Genomic DNA, 22345 nt, shown 5'->3' with positions numbered 1-22345 from the left:
CTAGTTCAGAGAGAGAAGGCAGGCCATCTGCAGCATTGACCGAGGAAGAGGCTTTTGTCTGACGTTTAAGCAGTGAATCGTGGCTCGAGGCAGCCACTTCCTGGTATATGTTGCACTGAGTTTGGCCTCAACCATGACTGCTGCCTTTTTTTTTTTTTTTTAACTCACAAAATCAAAGTATCATGGAGCTTTTCCAACCTGCCTGAGGCTGTAGGCAATGAGAGAAAAGGATGAATCATGTGTAAGAATACGGCTTTGATGAAAAAGCCTTCAATCATCCGATGACATGATCGATGTAACAATCCCCATGATGTCCGTCTGACTGAGAAATGACTATTTTTGGACCTCACGTAGAAGAAATGTATCATAAGAACATTCATGGGTATTTGTGGCGTGGGTCCACTTAGAGCATCTCGAAGTTCCATTCTTAGATGCAGCCCGGTTTTTGTATCTGTTCTTGTGGTAACATTCGTTTTATAAGAAACATTATAAGGGGCTTTTTTTTCTGAAAAAGCAACAGCAGCAGTAGTAGCCAAAACTTAATAGTGCTTACCGTACATATGCCACTTCACACAGGTCTTCACATCCATTAACTCCCGTAACCCTTACAGTAGCCCTAATAGATGGGTGCTGTTATGATCCCATTTTGCAGATAAGGAAACTGAGGCACAAGGCGGTGAAATGACTTGTTCGAGGTCACACGGCCAGATCGAAGCAGAGCCGAGATTCTTCTGTACCAAACTCCCACGTGACTGCTCTCACACTTGGCAACTATTCATACTTTTCCTATTTGCTTCAAGTCTTCTAATAATACATAAAAGAGATAATAACGCTATACAGGAAGTTGCTGTGACATGCCTATCCCCCATCTCATGAACGTGAGGCATAGCCTTTAGCCCCTTTCAAAACACTTTTTTTTTTTTTTACTGATGTGTCTTGTATCTACAGACAATACATAGTATTCATTTTTCATGTTTCAAACACTTATAAGTAGTAATATACTGTATTTCCTTTATGCAACTGCTGTTTTCCTCTATTATGATTACGAGCTATGTTGACACAGATTGATCTCTTAGACGGCACCACCCAGTTCTGTAGCCGCTGGCTGCATTTGGAAATGAGCAGTTGAAAGGTGGCTATTCAGATTGAGACGTACTTTAAATACAAAATACATAGTGGAATTCAAAGCCAGTATGAAAAACAGTTAAGTACCTCTACTCATTTAACACTGATTACATGTTTAAATAATATTATGGACATATTGAGTTAAATAAAATATATTACTGATATTAATTTCACCTGTTTTTGTTTTGTTTGGTTTGGTTTTTTGGGGGGTTTTTTATAATGCGGCCACTAGAAAATCGAAGACAGCATATGTGGCTTGCATTTACGGTTTGTGTTATATTCGCATTGGGGAGCTGTGATCTACCTCATTCCTCCCAGTTGCCATCAGCCTGGGTTTTGCTCATTGGTGAAGGAGCAAGCCCCACATCTGAATAATAAAAACGAATATTTACTGTTCACATACACTTTTCTAAGTAACTTGTATATAATAACCCACTGAGTCCTCCTGGGAGGGTATGGGGCCGCGCACAGTGAGGTCCTTCAGCTCTCCAAAGTCACACAGGCTGAGCTGGGCCTGGAGGCAAGGCAGGCTGGCTCCATAGCCCTGAACTTGTAACTACCAACTTGACTGGGAAGGCTCTTTGAGCAACAGTGTAAATCTTCCCAAGGAAGCAATGACCCAACAGCTGAACTTTGGCGATGTCTCTAACAACACACAGTCCTTACGTATCAGGGAGCATCTGCCTTTTGGGACTCCGGGCAGAGCAGTTATGAACAGACTCACTTTTCAGCTTTAATGAAGCCGGCACAAGCAGATTGTTCTGACATCTGCTAGCAATGTTATGAAGTCAGCTTTACTCTTGGCCACTAATTATATTAACTATTTTTAGGGCGAACTGTCAATGCACCCTACTTGTTTATGCTTCCTACGTTTTCAATTTGTTTTCTGTAGCCATATCTATTTATACTTGAAGTGGTTTTTCGTTTTTTGGTTTTTTTAAAAGAGATGTCCTCATTATTCTGCCAACGATAAAGTTGAGACTTGTGATTAAGTTACAAAACACACCGGGAGGGGAAAGATGATGTGCGGTTGCCATGGGTTTGTTATCGATGAGTATCAGATTGCTTTTTGAATTCTGAATAAAAACTTCACTTCAACCTTTTGAATCATGAAGTTACAGAACCAGTAGAGACCCGAGGTCTCCTAGGTGTTGGTGAAGACCAGAGATTTGGTGTCAGGCCAGCTGTGTGACCCTGGGGCCAGTATCTTAACCATCATAAGCCTTGGTTTCCTCATCTAAGAAATGAAGATACTAACATCTGCCTCCTGGAGCTTTTCTGTGGATTAACTGGGATAACAATCATGACTCTTCCTTGTACCTATTTTTATTCCACAGTGGTTGTGGTAATTACTATTATTATTACCCCATCATTATTTCCCCCAGATGGCTCCAAGCCATTTCCCCAGATGCCTCTTCAAGCACACCTGGTCTGATCCCAACAAGCCCTTCTCCTCCACTCTCTACCAGAACTCTTAAAACTCCTCCCTGACGTGGAGAGGTCCATGGGTAGCAAGAAGAAAACCGCGCAGACCCTCCCTCCCCTTGCTTTTCCTCCGGGGTGCTCTGGGCAATTCTTGCCACAGAAAGCTGTACCAAGGCCCATCACTAAAGAGCCTCTGTAGCACACTCTCCAACTTCGTACTTCCTTCTACGCTCTGGCTTCCCTGGGATCCGCCTCCGTAAACCTCTCCTGATGCATCTGAAAACCTTAGCATCGATGCTTTTCTTGGGAATAGCCACCTTGCTCTTAAGTGCTATGGCTCATCTTGCTACCTGACCGTGGGCCTGCTTGCCTCTCTTTAAGACCCTTGATGGTAAACTGAGGAAGGTTGGGGTTTTCCCAGCTCATGACCTCTCCCACCCCCTAGCTAAGCTTAGGATGGGTGTCCCATTGCCCAGAAATTTATTATACAGCTCCCATATCATACTTGTTTTGTGAAGTATCATTACAAAACCACCAGGGGTCCCTTCCCTTTGGCCTAGGATTCTAGAGGCAAACCAGACCTTTGGAAGTCAGCCATGGATCTGAAGTCAGAAAGCAGTTCTCTGCCATGACCTCGAACTAAAGATTTTACAGATAAAGAAACTGAGACCTAGGGGCTTAAGGAACTGGCCCACAGGTATGGAGAATACCTGACCACTGACTTTCCTCTAGGATATATTTACTCCCGGCATTAGCCAATCCCCTTCTGCCTTGTATCGAAGTCAGGACGGCCTTCCCCACCCCCTGCCCGCACATTTAACATTGCATCTGTCATCTAGGAGATGCATATTAAATGTTAGATTATTAGTTCCTCCCCATCTAGCCACGCGGAGCTTTTAGAGGCATACACGACCTGACCTCCTCGGTCAGGGTTTGCTGCCTCTCCCCCTGGAGGCACGCGCGTGGTGTAGGAGCTGTAGGTTCTTCATCGCTAGGTTGTTAACGCCCGTAGAGCCCAGTGCTTCACACACTTAACAGGTAGTGGGTAAGTTGTTTACTCTGCGTGTGGTTCCAGACGGTTCTTTGGGAGGCTTTCTGGAGGGCTGGCCACGTGGAGCCTTACGTATCTCAGTCTTCCTTTTTTAGCTACTTTTGGACTCTCCTCGTCATGGGAATAGGAATAAGATGTTATTTCTGAAATAAATCTATTTCTGACTACTTAATAATTTAGCTGCTCCCTTTTACAATCAAATCCAAGCCAACCCAGACCCGTCAAACGCCCCTTGCCTAATAACAGCAGCCCCACCCACCGCCCCATTGTCCCGCCCGCGCTGTCGCCCCGCCCACGCCCTAGTGCGCACGCGCACAATCCTCTTCCAAGTCCCTCTCCCCGCCCCGCGGGCTCCTGGTGGTGACGTCTGGAATCCGCGACGCTTTGGGGGAGCTGACGGCCGGGGTCCTGCTGACCGGCGGCGTCCCGAGCGCCATGGCCTCTGCCGGGGTGGCCGCCGGCCGGCAGGCCGAGGATGCGTTACCGCCGCCGGCCGAGCCGCCGCTGCCCGAGACGAAGCCACTGCCGCCTTCGCAGCCGCCGCCTCCGGTCGCCGCGCCTCAGCCACAGCAGTCGCCGGCGCCGAGGCCTCAGTCACCTGCCGGCGTGAAGGAGGAGGAGAATTACTCCTTTTTACCTTTGGTTCACAACATCATCAAATGGTAAGAGCCCAAGAGAGGACCAGCCACGACACGCCCCTCCCTCTCCCCGCTTCTCGTCACCTGTTTCAGAGCTTCAGAGGCCGAGGTGCTCTCGGATACACCCCCATTTTACCGACGGGGAAACAGACCCGGGGGAAGAGGCCTTTCCCAAGGCCACACCTAGTCGCACCGTGAGCTCAGCAAACGGTTGAGCCCCGAGAGCTGCCAGACCTCGTGACTGCCAGGCGCTATTCCTAAAAATGACGCCAGTGTAGGGACTGAATGCACAGGCTCTGCAGTCACTACTCAAGTTTGCATCCCAGCGATCTGGAGCAGGTCAGGCTTCTCTGAGCCTCCGTTTTGTCACCCGATGTGGGTCATCTTCCCTGTGTGGCACACTGCTAAGTGCTGTGGGGTGTACGCCGTAAAAAGGGCCAACTTTCCACCCCCACACTGCTCACCAGTCTGAACGGAAAAAAAGACATGAGTGGGAATGACCCATAATTCAAAGAGATTGTAGGGTCGATGATAGGAATCGTTAAAAGAAACACAGATACAAGTTGCCCTGGAGTGCGGTGTTCTTACAGAGTGCCAAAGACGGTGATGTATCATTCCGTTGGCCAGACTTCAGGTCAGCCCGTTTTCAAACTGACCCTGTAAAGGGGGGAAAAAAAAAAGTACAACCAAAAGTCTTCTTGATCCCCATGTTTGCCTAAATTATTTTTGCCGTCATGTTACTAAATCCACATGGCACTAGGGGTCAGGGACACTAACAACTTATTCAGCCATTAAAAAACCAAAATAAGGTAAATTAAAACAGAGTTTTACTGTTATAGTAACATTCAGGTGAACATGAACGTGCTCTTGGATGTTTTGCTGAAATGGAATTGCTCCCCACGATATGAAAGTCCAGTGTGTCAACGGCCCAGCTTCTTTTGAGTTTAGCCAGACTAGATTCACTTGCTGTGGAATGACTTCATGCTTTTCCACCACTTTTCGAACAACTGCAAAGCCTTTGTTCTCACATTAGACCCTGCCTTCGTTTGGCTTCACTTGGCGTGAGCGTATTGTTGATAGGGTAAGGCAGACTCTGTTCTGTTCTCATTAGCCTGCGGTCCTCAAGTGGCACTTCCTGGCAGCAGTGACATATGGCAAAGAAACACAAATGCAGACCCCAAATCCCAGGGCAGTGCTGGATTATAAATGGCTTATCCAAACTCACCCAAATATATTGGTTTTAAGAAAAATGAAAACACAAGATGTATACAGTCACAGAGACAGTTCCTGGGCCCCTGAGAGTATATTCTTGCACCCCAGTAGAGCAGTTGGGTTGGGCTGGCCTTAAACACGGAGCAGTAAGGTACACACTAGAAAGAACACGGGCTTTGAAGTCAGGTAGTCTGGGATTCAAATCCGCACACTGATGTTTGCTTGCTTTGTAATCTTTGTACATATGTAACCTTCCCAGGCCTTAGTTCATCTCTCTAATACCTGAATAATAAGAATGGACCTCAGGGCGCCTGAGTGGCATGGTCGGTTAATCCTCCAACTTCGGCTCAGGTCATGATCTCCTGGTTCGTGGGTTCAGGTCCCGCACTGGCCTCTGTGCTGACAGCTCAGAGCCTGGAGCCTGTTTCAGATTCTGTGTCTCCTTCTCTCTGACCCTCCCCTGTTCATGCTCTGTCTCTCCCTGTCTCAAAAATAAATAAAACGTTAAAGAAAAATTACAAAAAAAAAAAAAAAAAAAAGAATATAAAAGGGGTGCCTACGCCTGGGTGGCTCAGTCGGTTAAGCATCTGACTTCAGCTCCGTTCATGATCTCCCAGTTTCTGGGTTCAAGCCCCATGTCAGGCTTTGTGCTGACAGCTCAGAGCCTGGAGCCTGCTTCGGATTCTGTGCCTCCCTCTCTCTCTGTCTCTCTCTCTCAAAAATAAATAAACATTTAAAAAATTAAGAAAAAAAAAAGAATGGACTTCAAACAGTGGGTTCAGATTACAGTTTTATAGTATTCGAGCTAGGTGATCTTAGCTTCTCTGAGTCTCTTCTCTTGTGAAATGGGATAACATACTTAAATCATGAGATCGTTGTGAAGTATACTCAAGAGCAGTGTTCTTTGAAAGATGGTGAGCTGATCACATATGTTTGTCTCTGTACCCTCTGAAAGGACAGTGAAGAGTGTTTAATGAAACCAACAAGAACAGGAGAAGAGGCAGTTATCACAAAATAGACGGCCAATGGCGCATCCATCCATCAGCCCCAAGAAGCATCCATAAGCAGCTGCCTTTGACCATGGCTTCCCCCCTGAATCTCAGGAGTTGGCAGTTCCAGGGCCCTCTTGGAGACAGAGGTGAAGTAGAACTATGAACAGGAGGATTACCTAAAGTCTGTTTAAGAGTCAGATCCCATAATTCTCTTCCCCGCTCCAAGCAAACAGGTGACTACCCTTCTTCCATCTTGGCAGACAAAGGGTTACTCTCTCCCAAGATTTATTTTTAAGGATAAGCCAGAGCATCTCTGGACTGGGGAACACCAAGCACATGGCAGGAGTTGGAGAAAGGGAGCCAATCCTGAAAAGAGGGATTAAGAGAAAGTTCACAAACTGAATTCTGAGACCCAGCCCTAGCTTTCTTTCCTGACCTGGCTTCGAGACCGTCAGCCAAAGAGACCGAGATCCCTCCTCTGGAGTGTCTGATCAGCCCCAAAGAAAAGACATTGGGGGCTTCTCAAGAAAGAACTTAGTTCATTTTAAGAAACTAAAAGTATCACTCTTTTTTTTTTTTTTTTAAGTTTATTTATTTATTTTGAAAGAGATAGGGAGAATGAGCAGGGGACCCGACATGGGGCTCGAACTCACGAACTGCGAGATCATGACCTGAGCTGATGTCGGATGCTTTACCGACTGAGCCACCCAGGTGCCCCAAGAAGTATCACTCTTACTAAGAGCTTGTACTGAGCCTTTTAGTGTTTTACTTTTAAAAAAAAAAATATTCTCCATTATTTATTCATACCCTGCTTTTTAAAATATAAAATATAAAATATTTATGTTTTCTATTCGCATTCAGCTTCCCCCTCCCCATCTGATGCAAGTCAAAATCAACACTTTATCATAGGATCATGCCTTTTTCTTCGTTCATTTAGTATAGTGAAAGCAGTGCACTATGCACATAATCCAAATAGTATTTTACTCTTAACTTTATGACTGGGCAGCCAAGGTCACCAAGCATGTGAAGAAAAGCCCTAGCAAAAGATAGGGCAAAACAGAAGAGCAAAAATCCACTCGGAGGAAAATGACTCAGAGAGAAGGAAAGATGCCTTCGCCGTGAAAAAAAAGCTAGGAGATGTGATGTTACAATACGTATTGGCGTGTATTTGGGTCTTTAGGCTAATGAGGAAAGGAGACAGACTGTGGTAGGGCCGGTGAAGGCAGAGGAGGCCTTGGGAAGCCTGGAGGAGTCGGAAGCCTTGTTGGGATGGATGCCAGTGGGGAGTCCTAAATTATGAAAGGGAGGAGGAAGAGCGGGGGCAAGGACGTGATGCAGCGGCCTCTTGGGGGTGGGGGTGGGGCTGGGGCAGAAGCGCGAGGCCAAGGGAGGGAAAACTGGAGGGCCGGGAAGAGCCAGCGCGCCCAGGACCACATGTCCCCCACCTGCACGGTCGTTCTGTCCTCTGGGGAATGGGGAGCTAGTGAGGACTTCCGGCCATGGAGTCAGATTAGTGCTCCAGATGGAGGTGGCTTCTCTGCCTGGAAGCCAGTGAGGACGCCGTCCTGGCAGGCCTGGCCGGAGGCGGTGAGGGCCAGGACCCTCTCGGTCATGCAGGCCCTGGATCTCTTCCTCCCCTGTAGCTTCCCCAGGGGCCCTTTTATTACGTGTTTACTCCTTGGCCAGGTGAGGAAGAAAGACGCTGCCGTGAGCTTAGGCCTTCTCTTCTCATAAAGAATTCAGAGTACTGCACCCTCAGGTACACAAAAGTCACAGTTGCAAACTCAGAATCGTGTGAAGTTCCCTCACCAGTCGTAACTTCTACTAATTGTGAGGATCCTGGCAGGAACCGTATATGCGTGTCTTTTAAAAAATTTCTGGAAACTGAGATCATACCGTACTGTGTTTGTTTTGCACTTGTTAGTCCGTTTTGGACACCTTTCCTTTCTCACACACGAAGGCCTTCCCCAGTAAGGTGGCTGCACCACCAGTTACGTAGCCAGTGTTCTGTTCACGGATACTCGTGGGTTTTCCTGGTTATTGCCGTTGCCGGCCACCCCGGGAAGCACCCTTGTATTTGAGAACGTTTATGAGGAGGCGAACCCTCAGCGGTAGAATTGCCGGAATGGAGGGAACAGGCGTTTTTCATTTTTCATTTTCACTCACAGCCATCGCTAAGTGAAGAGGGCGACATCCTCTTAGCCGTTTCTCCAAATCACAATCCTGTAGACTGGACTCCTTCGATTAACCCAAAATGGCCCAGAAATCTACCATCCAGAGAGCTTTTTTTTTTAAATTAACAGTTGTTGGGGCACCTGTGTGGCTCAGTCGGTTAAGCATCTGACTTCGGCTCAGGTCATGATTTTGCGGTTCATGAGTTCAAGCCCCACGTCGGGCTCTGTGCTGACAGCTCAGAGCCTGGAGCTTACTTTGGATTCTGCGTCTCCTTCCCTCTCTCTCTGCCCCTCTCCCATTCGGTCTCTCTCTCTCTCTCTCGAAACTAAATAAATGTTAAAACAAAAAAATTAAAAAAAAAAAAAAAAAAAAACCCGCTACAGTTGTAGTGGCACCTAGGTGGCTCAGTCAGCTCTTGATTTCGGCTTAGGTCATGATCTCACGGTTCGCAAGTGAGGCCCCCGAGTCAGGCTCTGCGAGGACACCATGGAGCCTGCTTGGGATTTGCTCTCTCTCTCTCTCTCTCTCTCTCCCCCTCCCCCTCTCTTTGCCCCTCCCCGAGTCACGTGCGCACTTGCACACTCTGTTTCTCTCAAAACAAATAAACTTAAAAAAAATACATAAAGATTACCGTTGTAAAAAAAATTAAAACTTTCAGTTGTAGATAGATTCAAAGAGCAACCCACAGATACAAAGTGACAACTGGGCCTGTCCCTCCCCTCCTCCACCTCCCTCCCGGGTCCCCAAACTGTACCGCCCTCCATTTCATGACCATGCTGTCCTTTCTGTCAACAGTTCCCTCCCCAAGGGCACTCCGTGGTCTCCGGCTTTTTGCTGTTGCACTCAGAGCTGCACTGACCCTCTTTGTAAATGCCGTCTTGTAAACTCTTGAGAGTCTCTAGAGTAAATTTCTAGCACAGGGATATGTGAATTTAAAATTTGGATCACAACTAGCAAATTCAGAAAGAATGTGCCAGTGTGTGCTTTACCAGCAGTGTATTTGTGTCTTTCCCCCCGTATCCCTGCCCTCCGCATTCAGCTTTTTCACTGGGGCTGATCTGATAGGTCAGAGAGGATATGTCGTATTGATCCGTGTCTTGCATTATCACATAAGCATCTTTTCGTATGCAACTTGTTATGTCATTTGTATTTTTTCCCCCCCGCAAACTGCCCACTTCCTATTAGGTCGTGCCTCTTTTAATGTGCTCTTTGTACAGCGGGGAAGGTATGCCTTTGTCTGTCAAGTGTATTGTAAATATTTTCCCCAAGTTGTTCCTCTTCTTTTGCCTTTGTTCCTGGTTTTTGTTTGTTTGTTTGTTTTTGTCATTTGGAATCATACCATTTTCTGTGGGCAGATTTCGTAAGCCTTACCTTTATGGCTTCTGAATTTTGGTCCTTACTAGAAAGGCCTTCCCACTCTGATAAAACGATAAATATTGATCCCCTTTTCCTAGGACTTTTACGGTTTCATTTTTTACTTTCAGTTCTGTGAAGCTTCTGGAATTTATTTTGATGGAAAGAAGGGGGCCCTGCTTTTTCATCTTCCCACTTCTCTGACTGAATATTCATTGTTTTCTCTGCTTGAGTCGCCGCCTTTTTCGTGCACTGAATCCCCATATGTGTTCTGTTCTACTTCTGGACATTCTGTTCTCCAGCACCAAACTGTTTTACTTCTTAAATCTTCATGGCACATTTAATGATCTCTCCAGGCTGCTCTTCCCTCTTTCCTTTCTTGGCAACATTTACCCATAGCACCTTGACCTTTCCTGGCCTGCTTCCTGTAGCTGGTCTGAGATGCTAGGAAATGCTGAAATGCTGAGATTTGGTTAGTGGAACATTTAGGCTGGAATCTGTCCCTTTACCTCCAAGTCTGTTGATAACACTCATGGTCCAGGTCTTCCAACCTCATTTTTGGATCTTACAGTCACTTCTTAAATTTTATTTTAATGTTTATTATTTATTTTTTGAGAGAGAGAGAGAGACAGAGCACGATCAGGGGAGGAGCAGACAGAGAGGGAGACACAGAATCCGAAGCAGGCTCCAGGCTCTGAGCCGCCAGCAAAGAGCCCGACGCGGGGCTCGAACTCACAAACTGTGAGACCATGAGCTGGACACTTAACCAGCTGAGCCTCCCAGGCGCCCCATGGATCTTATTTAGTTTCTTCTTAATTAGAAACTTAATTAGAAACTGCCTTTATCTCTCCTGTCTCTAATTCATCCTGTACGTGTTATCAGTTTAATTTCTCTCTGCTCACCAGTCTCTAGGGCTCCCTCCTCTTCCCATACTGTCCTTCCCAGCTGGTATCACTCCATTCAGGCCTCTGTGTGGACCTTCTTCAGAGGCTTGCCTGGACCACGCAGCAGAGAGCCCAGAGCCCCAGAGCGAGTCGCTGTGATCCTAGTGCCTCTGTGTGCGTGGAGTCATCCAGCCCTGTGCACACTCCAGGCCCTCTGCAGCCGTGCCCCCCTGCCCTGTCTCTGCCCAGGGAAATGCCACATATGCTTATGGACCTGCTCAGAGGCCACCTCCCGCACTGGAGGGCAGGTGCGGGGAGGGGGAGGGGGAGGGGTGGGGAGCACTCCTACTTCCTGTCTTCCTGGCTGGGATGCACCTCCCTGGCGCTGGAGAGAGGCTCCACAGACTTGCAGCCCTCCTGCTGTCTGCCCCGTGGTTGAATGAATAATTAAAACTACACATTTGTGTTAATTTTAAAGAATGAGGAAAGGGGAAAGAGAAATGTCAGTTTTATGCCGGTAAGAAATGTTAGCACTCCCAACTCTTTGAGACCTTTCCTGTCATGGATAGAAATCACATTGTAGAAGTACATGTAGAACAAAGGAGGAATAAAATGAGGCTCGTTGGACCAGGGAAAGTTCATTGCTTTTCCCCCTCAAACTTGCCAGATCTAATCTAAGTCTGGAACCAAGTGTCCCAGCCTAGGAATTCTGAATTGCAATTGTCAATACCTTGCCTTGATGGCTGTGGCTCACCTAGTACAAGTAGTCTATCAACGTGGGTACTTAAACAATTTTTCAAGTTGAATTTTTTAGTTCCTTAAAGTGTTCTAGGCTGCTGGGTAGGTAAAGGGGAACCATCTGTGACAGTGCAGAAGTAGTTTAAGTGACGAGAACAGAGCGTTGTCCTTTACCTCTCAAGCTGGGGCCATATCGCTGAAAACAAGTCCCTTTGTTGTCGAGGCAGGTCAGCAAGACCTCAGAGCCCAGGCGAGACCACTTTCGTGGATACGGGATGTTACTGAGCTGCTTCTTCCGATGCAAGGTCTATTTTCATCTGACCGGCCCTCCCTGCCAGCTGAGGCCTGTCCTCCAGTTGAGCAGGAAGCAGCCCTCACATCAGTGGAGAAGGCTGTGAAAGGACCCCACCGGCTCCCTGGGGTTTGTCTGTGCTCATGTGACTGGAGCCCTCTGTGCCCTTCATTTCTCCTTCAGGCAAATCCCAGTGAAAAGGGGGAGCACCCAGACAGGGAATATTTACAGCCTGTTTGGAAGAATTATTTCTGGGCCAGCTTACAAGCCTGTTGCCTCCTCTGCCACTTCATCTCTGTTCATCCAGCATACTTTAGGGAGCACCTGCCTGGAACACAGGCTCCGCGAAGGCAGGCACACAGGTCAGCAGTGACCTGGTGCGGCAGGACAGGTGCCGCGGGGAGCACGGTGCCCACGGAGTCTGGGGACGAGTGGGAAGTTGGGCCTGGAAGGGCCACAGGCTGCTTGTAGCTGGCCCTGAGTGGCCCCTTCAAGTGCAGACTTGCCCGGCAGGTGTTGTCTTGGAATTTTTGAGCTCAGACTTGGATTCTGTAGAGGTGGGTGGGGCAGAGGGTTTCAGGAGGAGAGGACCCAGGTCTGGAAGGGTCTAGAAATTGGTGCCAGTGAGAGGAGGAGGCAGGGGTAAGGAGGAGGAGTGGGCAGGACTGGAGGCTGGGTGCACATCAAGCACATGGAATTGGGGCATGTGGACGCACGTGTGGGGCACAGCGTTCCAGCTCAGCGCCCTCCATCTGAAATGCGGCGTACCGAGGAGGCTGGGGGTCCACTTTGGACATTTGCAGGTGCCCCCAGACTCCAGGGAGAAAACGTGCAGGAACCGTTGGCACAAGGGTCCTGAAATTCAGGAAGGAGGGCATGCTGGGAGTTGTTGGCATCTGAAGAGGTCGAAGTGGATGAACACATTCTGGGCTATTCTGTAGAGCAGTGTTTTTTTTCAAGTTTCTTTTAGCAGCAGAGCCTTTTGTTGCCTCTTCCTAAAGGGAACATTTTTCACATGTAATCCTGTGGGCAGATAAAAGCAAGGGTAGGAGGTTCAGAGCCCCTCTTGGGCGCTGGCAGAACCGAAGCAGGGAAAATACCAACGGCTGCTGGCTGTGTAACAGCGTCGTTGAGGGTGTGAGGGACAAGCGTCGTGTCCATGGTCATGGTACAGTGTTTTTGGAGGGCATTTTGGCAGTCTGTCAAAAATGGTAATGCACACAACCTTCAACCTAGAAATTCACTTCTGAGAAATCATCTTATCAAAATACGTGCACAAGTACTTACGGATATAGGTACAGAAGGTCCGTTGGCATTCTGATTGCAAGTGGTAAGTTACAAACATCCAAATTCCCATCAATAGCCAAATAATTTAGCTGCATAATTGTACATGTGGTAACATGGGAAGACATCCAAGGTGCAATTTAAGTGAAAAAAGCAAGAATGGTAACATTTTTGTCAAAGCAAGTAACAAAAAAGTCTGTATGTTTTGAAGCAGTCCGGAGCAGTACGTATCCCATGTTAACAGAGGTTATCTCTGGAACATGGATTAGAGGGACCTTCCTTTTCTAAGCCTTGGAGTCTGTTTTTTTTAACTGGTTTTCCCTCAAGCACCTATTAAGTAAAAACAACAGCCTCCCCCTCCCCCGCCACCGGCACCACCACTGGTTTAGAAAGACTCCAGTCTCTGAAGCAGCGTGAAAGGAGGAGAGGGTGAGAAGGACTGGTCCCAGGGTGGGTCAGCTATAGGACAGTGGGGGCGTGACACTGGGGGGGTCACAGACATTTTGAGGAGGAAGAAATGGGAAGGGGTCATGCTACCGCGTGGTCTCAAGTTTGGGAGGAGGTTGGCTTCAGTGACCGGCTGGGTTCCCTTTGCTTCTAAGTTACCAGTGGACACACTTGCCCAGCTGATGCCAGCTGGCGTCTTCAAGTCCCAAAGCACCCGTACTAAAACCTGAAGCTGCGCTGCGCTCAGCACCATTCTTAGGCCACCTTCCAAAGCCTGTGATGTTTGCCCCGAGGCTGGTGACACACATACAGAATGTCTGTGTGCACATGATGCCGAGTATCGCCCAGGGTGTGCTCAAAAGATGGAGAAGAAGTGGCCTGTCAATCAAGCCACAGCAGTAGTATTTTTGTCCACCTTTTCAAAACTCCTGCAAGCAGGACCAAAGTTCCCTAACCTGGCCCTTACTTGCACAATTTTTGTGCTTCTCGGCCTGGCCTAGTCTCCTTGTTTTTTTGTTTTTTGTTCCCCACCACCCCCACCCCCCCCTTCTAAAGTTGGCTGATGACTAACATTGAACACAAAGGCAGGCCCACTTGGAGCCTTCTGCCTTTATTCACTCAATATTTGGGCCTCTTTTCTTTTGGTGCGAGTATTTCACAGTCATCCTGGCCTAGCAGGTTCTCGCTTGGTTCGAGCCAGTTCCTGAATAGAGTGTTTTCCTCGCTCCAGGAGCTCTGGGTTATTTACCTTCACCAACTAGGGCAGGCTGAGAAGCTGGCAGCAGGGGCCTTTGCTGTAGGCTGCGTGCCCCCCTTTCCCCATAGCTTCCCTCCAGGCAAGCTTTTACGGGGCTCCTTTACCGAAAGTTCACCGGGTAAAGGATATGGGCAACCCTTGAGATTCAGGGGTTTTCAGAAGCGAGCATCCTAAGCCTGGCCCACTTTTTCTTTCAGAGTGAAATCTTCTTTGGGGGCCAGGTTATGTTTTGCTTCCAGACCTGAACTGTCATTGCTTCTGTGCAAATTCTCATTTTATGTATTTTCATTTGTTTGCTTTTACCGGGTCCTTTCAGACTGATGATGTCCATCAGTTTTCTTAAAACTGTATTTTTTTTTTTTTAATTTCAAAACTCCCTTGGGACTTACATTCGTAACAATGTGTTAACACATATGCCACCCAAGTATAATGATTTCAGAGATCCAGATGGATTCCATGCAGAGTGGTAGATTTGAGCTGAGATCTAAAATGATTAAAATAAAAGATACCCCCCCCTTTGCTTCTTTCTAAATGATTTACAAGTCTCGTGAATACCAATTACTCCTCCCTAGAAACTGGGATAAGGTGTACCATTAACTGTATATTTTTTTTTAATTTTTTTTAACGTTTTATTTATTTTTGAGACAGAGAGAGACACAGCATGAGCGGGGGAGGGGCAGAGAGAGAGGGAGACACAGAATCGGAAGCAGGCTCCAGGCTCTGAGCCATCAGCCCAGAGCCCGACGCGGGGCTCGAACTCGCGTAAACTGTATATTTAAAGCGAGGGCATCAAATGACAAGAAATGTTTGGCTGGTTAACAGTCCCTAGAATGAGCGATTCTCTATCTCTTGCCTCTGAGTTAGAGCTATTGGGAAATAGCGAACAGGGCCCTCTCATTTGCTGGGTGTGAGCGTACCCAGTGGATCACCAGGGAAGATGGATATTCTGTCTGCGTAAGCAGAGACATGATGAATAATAAACATGAATTAGCACCATCTGGGTTGAAATTTCCCATCAGGGATGGACGCTTATTAAAAAAAATAAATGATCATTGACAGTTTTCTCCCTCCTACGCCTCAAAGGGTGACTTTTAGCACAGCTTACCGAGTTGGCTTTTAGTTTCAGTCCCAACTGTTTGTTTGCAAAAGCTCATCCACTCGCTCATTTTTAAAAAATGTACAGGAGCAACCGACAGTCTGTTTCTTTGATCTTAGGTGAAGGTTTTGTTCCTGTTGTTAATTTAGTAGTGACAAGGGGAGCCCGGATCTCTGGGCAGCTGACAATAGCTAGCTGGAAGATGAAGCGAATGATCCTGTCTTTAAAATGAGCTTGACCCGAAGGCAAGGAATTTACATGACTGGTAGGAGAAGCTTGGTACCTGCTGAAAAATTTCCAATAGCTTGTAACTAATTTAAAATGTATGAATAGCTCCGTGGAAATGGGTGCTTATGTTAACAGGTTCAAGCATCAAAACATCAGCTAAAATTAGCTCTTGCTAGCTGATAAGGTTTCCTGATTGGCCTGGAAATGTCTCAAATTCGAAGAAATGTAGTATTTCAGCAAGTTTTGCTTGCCATTTCCTTCCCCCCCGGTGTTGGTAATGATGTGTGCATTCATTCTTGCAACAAATGTTACATGAGTGCCTACAGCGCCCGGGGGCTGGGGATACAGCTCTGAACATGGCAGACACAGTCCCTGCCCTCGGAGCTAATGCAGTGTCAGCGTCTAATTTTGCGGGTGCACCGAGAGGAGCTGCGATGGCAGTGCTAGGTGTGGGGGTGCCTTTAGTGAGCAGCTGTCACCAAAACGGTAAAAGAAAGCCGTGAGACAATGAATATTGTTTTGAAAGACTACAGGGTGGCTTCCTCCCTCCTCCCCCCCACCCCCCCACCCCCCGCCCCGAAATAGTTTGTTTCCTTTTACATTTGAGCGGGTTGTGAGCCCAGCACCTGGTCCCTGTCCTGTGGGGGGTGCACAGCCTAGTGAGGGGACATAGAAAACAAGGCATTCTAAAAGATGACGTAGGAAGACAGCGACTTCTGTGGGGTACAGGGGAAGGAAGCCAGGCGTTGCCGCACTCTGAGCCATGAATGCTAACGACCTCCCTCTGCTCCCTGCAGTATGGACAAGGACAGCCCCGACATCCACCAGGACCTGAACGCCCTCAAAACCAAGTTCCAGGAGATGCGGAAGGTCATCAACACCATGCCCGGCATCCACCTGAGTCCCGAGCAGCAGCAGCAGCAGCTGCACAGCCTCCGAGAGCAAGTCAGGACCAAGAACGAACTTCTGCAGAAGTACAAGAGCCTCTGCATGTTTGAGATCCCCAAGGAGTAGATGAGGCTGGCTTCCAGGAATGCCCGAGAAAGAAGGGGGAGAGCACATGGCCTTACCGTGTTCCCCCCCCCCCCCCCCCCCCCCAGCATAGCTCTTTCGGACTCCAGCTGTGAACTCTGTAACGGAGAGGCGGGGGCTGGTGTGGCTGCTGCCGTAGCTGAACTTGGCATTGACTAGTGTGAGGAGCCAGCGTGCGAGCTTGGCTTTGTCGGGGCCTCCTTGTAGAGTATATATCCATATGTCTAGATGCATAATAACTCGAGTGCCTGCCGGTGGAAGGAAGACTGTTCCCGGAGGCTGGGGAGTGGGTAGAGGGTTCTGCCCCTGCCTCCGGGGAGGGGCCATCTGCTGTGTATTCGGGCTCCGCGGGCACATCTGTAGCGCGCAGTGGGGAAGGAGGCCGCTCCTCTTTGCTTCCTCCCTCCCTCTTCTCCCACCCCTGGGTATGCTCAGTGTGTACCAGGTACACATTGTTCTCTTCACAGCAGTGTCATGAAACATTTGCATAGAATTCACTGGACAAATGGGGGCCACGCTCAGACGGCACGGGTTTAAAACGGTAAAAGAAAGCCGTGAGGCAGCGAATACTGTTTTCAAAGACTACAGGTGGTTTCCTCCCTCCTCCCGCTCCCCAGAATAGTTTGTTCCCTTTTATGTTTGAGCCGGTGAATGTAGCTGTGTCTTTGGGGGGCGTCAACCCAGAGCCCTGGGCAGCCCCCGTCTCCAGGTTCTCTGCCACCTACGTGTTCTTGTTACTTGTAGGTCTTGCTCCCTTTGTCTCCGTCCCCTTCAGTCGTTTTCTTGCTCACGAAGGACCAGCCCACTTCAGACCCCACAGTGCTGCCCACGGGGCCGGAGGGTAGTGTTGTTTCTGCACAGGCTCACACAGGTTCCCAGGTGAGCGGGCCTTGCCTCTTCCAGCGTTTCAGATTCCTGTGGTCCTGGTTTAAAAACTCAGTTTCCCCTCTGGCCTGGTCACTGAAGAGTCAGCCACCAACATTCGCTGCACCGCAGACAGAGGCGATCGTGATGTGCTCTTTGCTCGGAGAATTGCAGCTCTGAGTGACAGCTCTGATCACCCCTCAGCCAGGTGTGAGGGTATGGTTCTGGATCGTTCTGAAGGCGCGGGGATAGCCTACACCCGGAAGGTCTACAGCCCAGTTCTGGTTCATAAATGTTGATAACACCCCTCATTTCTGCCAGATGGGACCCTTATTTCTGCGCTCTTCCCTTGACTGTCAAAGATGAGGGGAGAAGTAACTACGTATTGGTTAGATCTAGAAATGGGCACATAAGCTGTGCTGACCAAGTAGGGGGCTTAACAGATGCCTGCCAGCTGACCTCTTTGGCAGGAATATTGGTTGAAGATGTTTTTAGCAGGGGCCCCATTTGTGTTGACCTGCGGACCTGTGAAGGGGGGTATCCGGTTTCAGTGGCCTCGGGCAGAACAGGCTCTGAATTGAGGTGGGTAGTGGTCACCTCTTAGACCAGTTCCCCCTGGAGACTGTTATTTAACTGAATCAGTTATTTTCGCAAAATCTCAGAGCAGCGTATGGGCCAGTTTTAAGGCTCTGACCAAATACGAAGCACACGGAACTACAAGACCCCCGGGGCCTTTCTGCAAGGCTGAAACAGACCAGGGCTCTCCCTGGGGCAGAGACCGAGCCTTTCCTGTATTCCAGGGTTTTGACTTACGGCGTTTTTCAAGAGTATAATTAAAAGAACTTGTACTCTGCTCTCAGGACATCTTGGTTTCTGTACTGAGAAATTCATTATAGGACACCTGTCTTGGATAGTTGAGAGGGAAGATGTTCATTTTGCTTAGAGGAGAGAGAACAAACTGTGAGAACCTCCACTCTGCACCCCCTCCCCCTCGGCACGTACACGCCAAAACCAGAGTAAAAACAGAATTACTTCCCTACGGAGCTGCGTCTGGCCCCGAGGACGGACGCAGCTGGCCTGGTGGGTCATCCCTCCCGCCTGGGACTGGCCCTGGGCCCGGAGGGGAGTCCAGTCGTGGCAGGGAACAGCCCTGACCAGGGCAGGGCTGAAACCGCTCCCTGGGACAGTACTGAATGCCCTTCCCAGGGCCGAGCACCTCTCGAGACCACCGATGGTTTGCATTACTGGGTAGCAGCACTTGTGCTAAGTACTCTGCAAACACCTCACTCCTCATGGCAACCCCACGCAGAGGGTGTTCTCTATAATTCGGGGGCGACGAATTTGGGGCTTGGCAGGTGTCCCTTGCCCCGAACTTGCAGTTACAAGTGGCAGGGAGAGCTGGGTCCCGAGCCGGGAACGGGTTCCCTCAACTGGCGAGGGGAGACCGGGAGGTGGAGAAAGCGCTGGCAGCGATGTGCTTCCAGGGGCTGGAGGGGCGCATGTGGCCAGGGGATCTTGAACTGTCTCCAGACAGCCACGTGGCAGGCCCCGGAGAGGAGTTGGGGGACATGGTTCTTACAGTTCTTACACGGTTCTTACACTGGATTGGTCTCTCAAGGCTCCGTTTCCTTTGGTAAAGCAGGGCCCTAGTGACACCTCAGGCCGACTGTGGGTTGCAGGTTTGAGGACGTTTCATTGCCCTGGGCCTGTAGGGAGTCTAGGACAAAACAGCTGGGACACATCCCAGAGGCCCTTTGTGGCTGCAGCTCTAGCAAGGACCAGAACCCTTCACCGTCCTGGCTTTCTAAGGAACCATTCCCACATAGATGGGCTTTGGCCCAATCATCTGGAGCTTTTTTGGAGCCATTTCTCCCATGGAGGTGGGTGGGGGGGGGGGGGGGGATATTTTCAAAAGGCCAGGGTCATCTCCAGTCTGCCACAGAAGTAAAAACCCCACCCCTCCCTTCTCACCCTTCTGTACCTGAGCCATTTCCAAAAGCAAAGAAAGCATGACTGTTTTAAATTATTTTATTTTATAAAAACAGTAACAATAACTTTAAGGACGGTCACACACACACGGTACAAACAGCTGGGTAAGATTTTGTTCATGTCCACGATGACATCAGAACTTTTAAAGTGCAAGGTGTGTGTTTTGTTTTCCTTTGTGCAATTTCACACACTCGTGTAAACAAGTCACTTGGCTATGATCTGACCCGCACCTCCTTAAGTTTTGGGAGGGCAGAGGCTTTCAGTAGCTGTCATGGCAACCCAGGATCACAGACAAGATAATGCCCCAGGTGTCCCGTCTTGACCCTCCAGGGGGCAGGACAGGTTTCTCAAAGCCCAACAGGGGTTAACTCACTCCCCCCACCCCCGTTCCTGTCTTTGTCAGAAACAAGACAAATTCACCCTCCGCCGGCCTGTGATCGACCCCCTGTCGCGGGAGTGGCAGGCGCCTGCGGGGAAGGGGGGGAGGGGGGGAGTCCCAGTCTCGTCCAGTTCTCTTTCCTTCCAGAGCAGATGACTGTCCCTTCTTCATTAGTGCCTCCCCAGTGTGCGCGGGCCCAGGGCCGCGAGGAGGGAAGACGCTAGTCCGCGCGCACGCGGCCCCGGGGGGCACGAGCTGGCCCGGACGTGACTTTGAAACAAAAAGGTCCTCCGCAAGTTCGGTCACCGACGCGGGGGGGACTGGGGGCTGGGGGCAGGGGGCTCCTAGCTGATGACGCAGCGCTCCTTGTCCTTGGCCTGGCTGCCGCCGCTGGCCTTCTCACGGATGTACATGAGGTCGCTGTGCACGCTGGGCCGGCGGGCGAAGGGCGCCACGATGCCGAAGGCGTCGCCCGGGTCCCCGCCGCCGCTGCCGGCTCGCAACAGCTTCTTGTTCCGCAGCGCCTTCTTGTGCAGCACGTCGCAGTACTGCACCGACACCTTGCGGTGCAGGTCCGGGCTCATCTCGCTGGGCAGCTTGGCCATGGCGAAGAGCGCCCGGAACATCTGGTCCAGGCTGCTGTTCTTCTTGGCCGAGATCTCGAAGTAGGCGCAGCGCTGGGGGTCGTCGCCCACCAGCTGCTCGATCTCGCGCTGCTCCACCTCGCGGTAGAAGTCCCGATCACCCTTGTTGCCGCAGATGACCAGCGGCACGTCCACGTTCTCCTTGGTTTTGTTCTTGAGACAGGACTTGGTGTCGAGGATCTGCTGCTTGAGCCTCTGCACCTCCTCGAAAGAGTCGCGGTTGTCCAGGCTGAACACCAAGATGAACACGTCTCCTGCGGGGAACACGGAGGGCGGAAAAGGAGCCGGTGAGGGCGGCGGCCCAGGGGACAGCTGAAGTTGGGCCGACAGGGGGGCCGCCCCGGCGCGGGACGCCCGGACCTCTCCACGTGGCGCGCGGCGTCGGGACCGGCCCTCGCCGGGCGCCCTCGGACCAGGGGTCGCCGCCCTCCCGGTGGCGCAGCTCCCTCCCCGCCACCGCCGCCCGAACCGGCCCCGCGCTCACCAGTGAGGATGGAGAGGCGCCGCATGGCGGGGAACGGGTGGTTGCCGGACGTGTCGAGGATGTCGAGCTGGTAGACTTCGCCGCGGATGGAGTAGAACTTGCGGTGGAAGTCCTCGATGGTGGGCGTGTAGGCGTCCTCGAAGCGGCCCGTGAGGAAGCGCGACACGATGGCCGTCTTGCCCACCTTGGACGAGCCGAGGATGACCATGCGGTAGCAGTTCTTGGCCGGGATACTCAGCTCCGAGTCGCTCGGGCACATCTTTTTGATCATCGCGGCCAGTTTCATTGGGCGGAGGGGCCGCGGGGGCGAACGCGGGGCCGAGAGAAGTACGGAGGGTGGCTGGGGGCGCGGCGCTGCGCTGCGCGGCTGGGAGGCTGCGCTCCGCTCGGGCTGGGGTGTCGCCTGGGGCTGGGCTCCGGCTCGAGCTCGGCTCCGGCTCTGGCACAAAGTCGCTCGCTCTGGTTCTCCGCGCCTGGAGGCCGCCCTTATATGCAGCCTGCGTGGCCGCCCCGCCCCGCGCCCTCCCAGCCTCTGTGCGTCACGCCCCGCGAGCCCCCGCCGCCCCTCCCGCGACCTCCGCGGGCCTGTGCCCGCTGCCGCCCGCTGCGCGCGGGGAGAAACCGAGTCCCAGGTCCCGCTGGGGCTAAGGGCGCGCGGACCCCTTTTTCCACCGCGCGGGGCCCAGCAGCCGCAAGGGCGTCGGGTCTGTAGTCCCGGCTGTGCCTCTGACCCTTCGTGGCTTGGGGCAAGGACCCCACCCGAAACGCGCACCCACACAGACCCGCACGCTCACACTCACTCTCTTTGGGCCTCAGTTTACCCAGAGAGTAACAACAGCAGTCCAGTCATAGCAGCGGCGTGATCGCAGGCGCTAAGCAGGGCTAGGCCCCTTGCGCAGGCCCTTGCGTACCCACCTTCTCTCCACCGTACGGAGAACCAGCCCCCGCCGAAGCCCCCTTCCCGTCTGCAAGCGCGCTCCTGTTCCCCGGAGGCAGCGTTGGCGCCGAGGTCGGCGCTGCGCGCTCTGGCCGCCAGAGGGCAGCAGAGGCCCCGCGGGCGCAGCAGGCAGGCCGCGGGCGCCGCTCTCCGGGCTGGAGCGGGCAACGGGGAACGGGGAACGAGCGGCAGGGTGGGGGTCTGCGGAGACGCGGGGCGCGAGGTTCCAGGCCGGGATCCGACATGAGCCGTTCACCGCCCCGCGCTCTACTGCGGGCCTCAGCGTCTCCTTTCGCCCAGCCGGGGATGCTCTGAAGCC

The 22345-nt window shown here is 50.9% G+C and overlaps 2 protein-coding genes across 3 annotated transcripts; one reads left to right on the top strand and one right to left on the bottom strand.

Moving 5' to 3' along the window:
• The first annotated feature begins 3965 nt into the window (after positions 1–3965).
• MED9 (mediator complex subunit 9) lies at positions 3966–18446 on the top strand. The gene is made up of 2 exons (XM_025920437.2): positions 3966–4263; positions 16495–18446. Exons 1-2 carry the CDS (start codon positions 4037–4039, stop codon positions 16709–16711), a joined length of 444 nt encoding a protein of 147 aa, XP_025776222.1. The 5' UTR covers positions 3966–4036; the 3' UTR covers positions 16712–18446.
• A 1160-nt stretch (positions 18447–19606) lies between these two features.
• On the bottom strand, positions 19607–22079 carry RASD1 (ras related dexamethasone induced 1). 2 transcript variants are annotated; one of them, XM_086686216.1, is made up of 3 exons: positions 21890–22079; positions 21090–21528; positions 19607–20859 (listed from the first exon to the last, which is right to left on the bottom strand). In XM_086686216.1, exons 2-3 carry the CDS (start codon positions 21373–21375, stop codon positions 20306–20308), a joined length of 840 nt encoding a protein of 279 aa, XP_086542342.1. In that variant the 5' UTR covers positions 21376–21528; positions 21890–22079; the 3' UTR covers positions 19607–20305. The 2 variants fall into 2 exon arrangements, with proteins under 2 accessions (XP_086542342.1, XP_086542343.1); XM_086686217.1 differs by lacking the exon at positions 21890–22079 and having other exon boundaries at positions 21090–21544.
• Between the last annotated feature and the right edge of the window lie 266 nt (positions 22080–22345).

Source organism: Puma concolor, chromosome E1, assembly GCF_028749965.1.
Source record: "Puma concolor isolate L17-30 chromosome E1, mPumCon1.1.hap2, whole genome shotgun sequence".
NCBI classification, from domain to species: Eukaryota; Metazoa; Chordata; class Mammalia; order Carnivora; family Felidae; genus Puma; species Puma concolor.
This window is presented reverse-complemented; position numbering and strand designations above follow the sequence as displayed.

What these genes read in the sequence shown, in the direction of transcription:
- MED9 (XM_025920437.2), top strand. Translation starts at nt 4,037, where the DNA reads ATGGCCTCTGCCGGGGTGGCCGCCGGCCGGCAGGCCGAGGATGCGTTA. An exon ending in GTTCACAACATCATCAAATG is followed by an intron (nt 4,264 to 16,494) that starts GTAAGAGCCCAA and finishes TGCTCCCTGCAG; the next exon opens with TATGGACAAGGACAGCCCCG.
- RASD1 (XM_086686216.1), bottom strand. Translation starts at nt 21,375, where the DNA reads ATGAAACTGGCCGCGATGATCAAAAAGATGTGCCCGAGCGACTCGGAG. An exon ending in GCGCCTCTCCATCCTCACTG is followed by an intron (nt 20,860 to 21,089) that starts GTGAGCGCGGGG and finishes TGTTCCCCGCAG; the next exon opens with GAGACGTGTTCATCTTGGTG.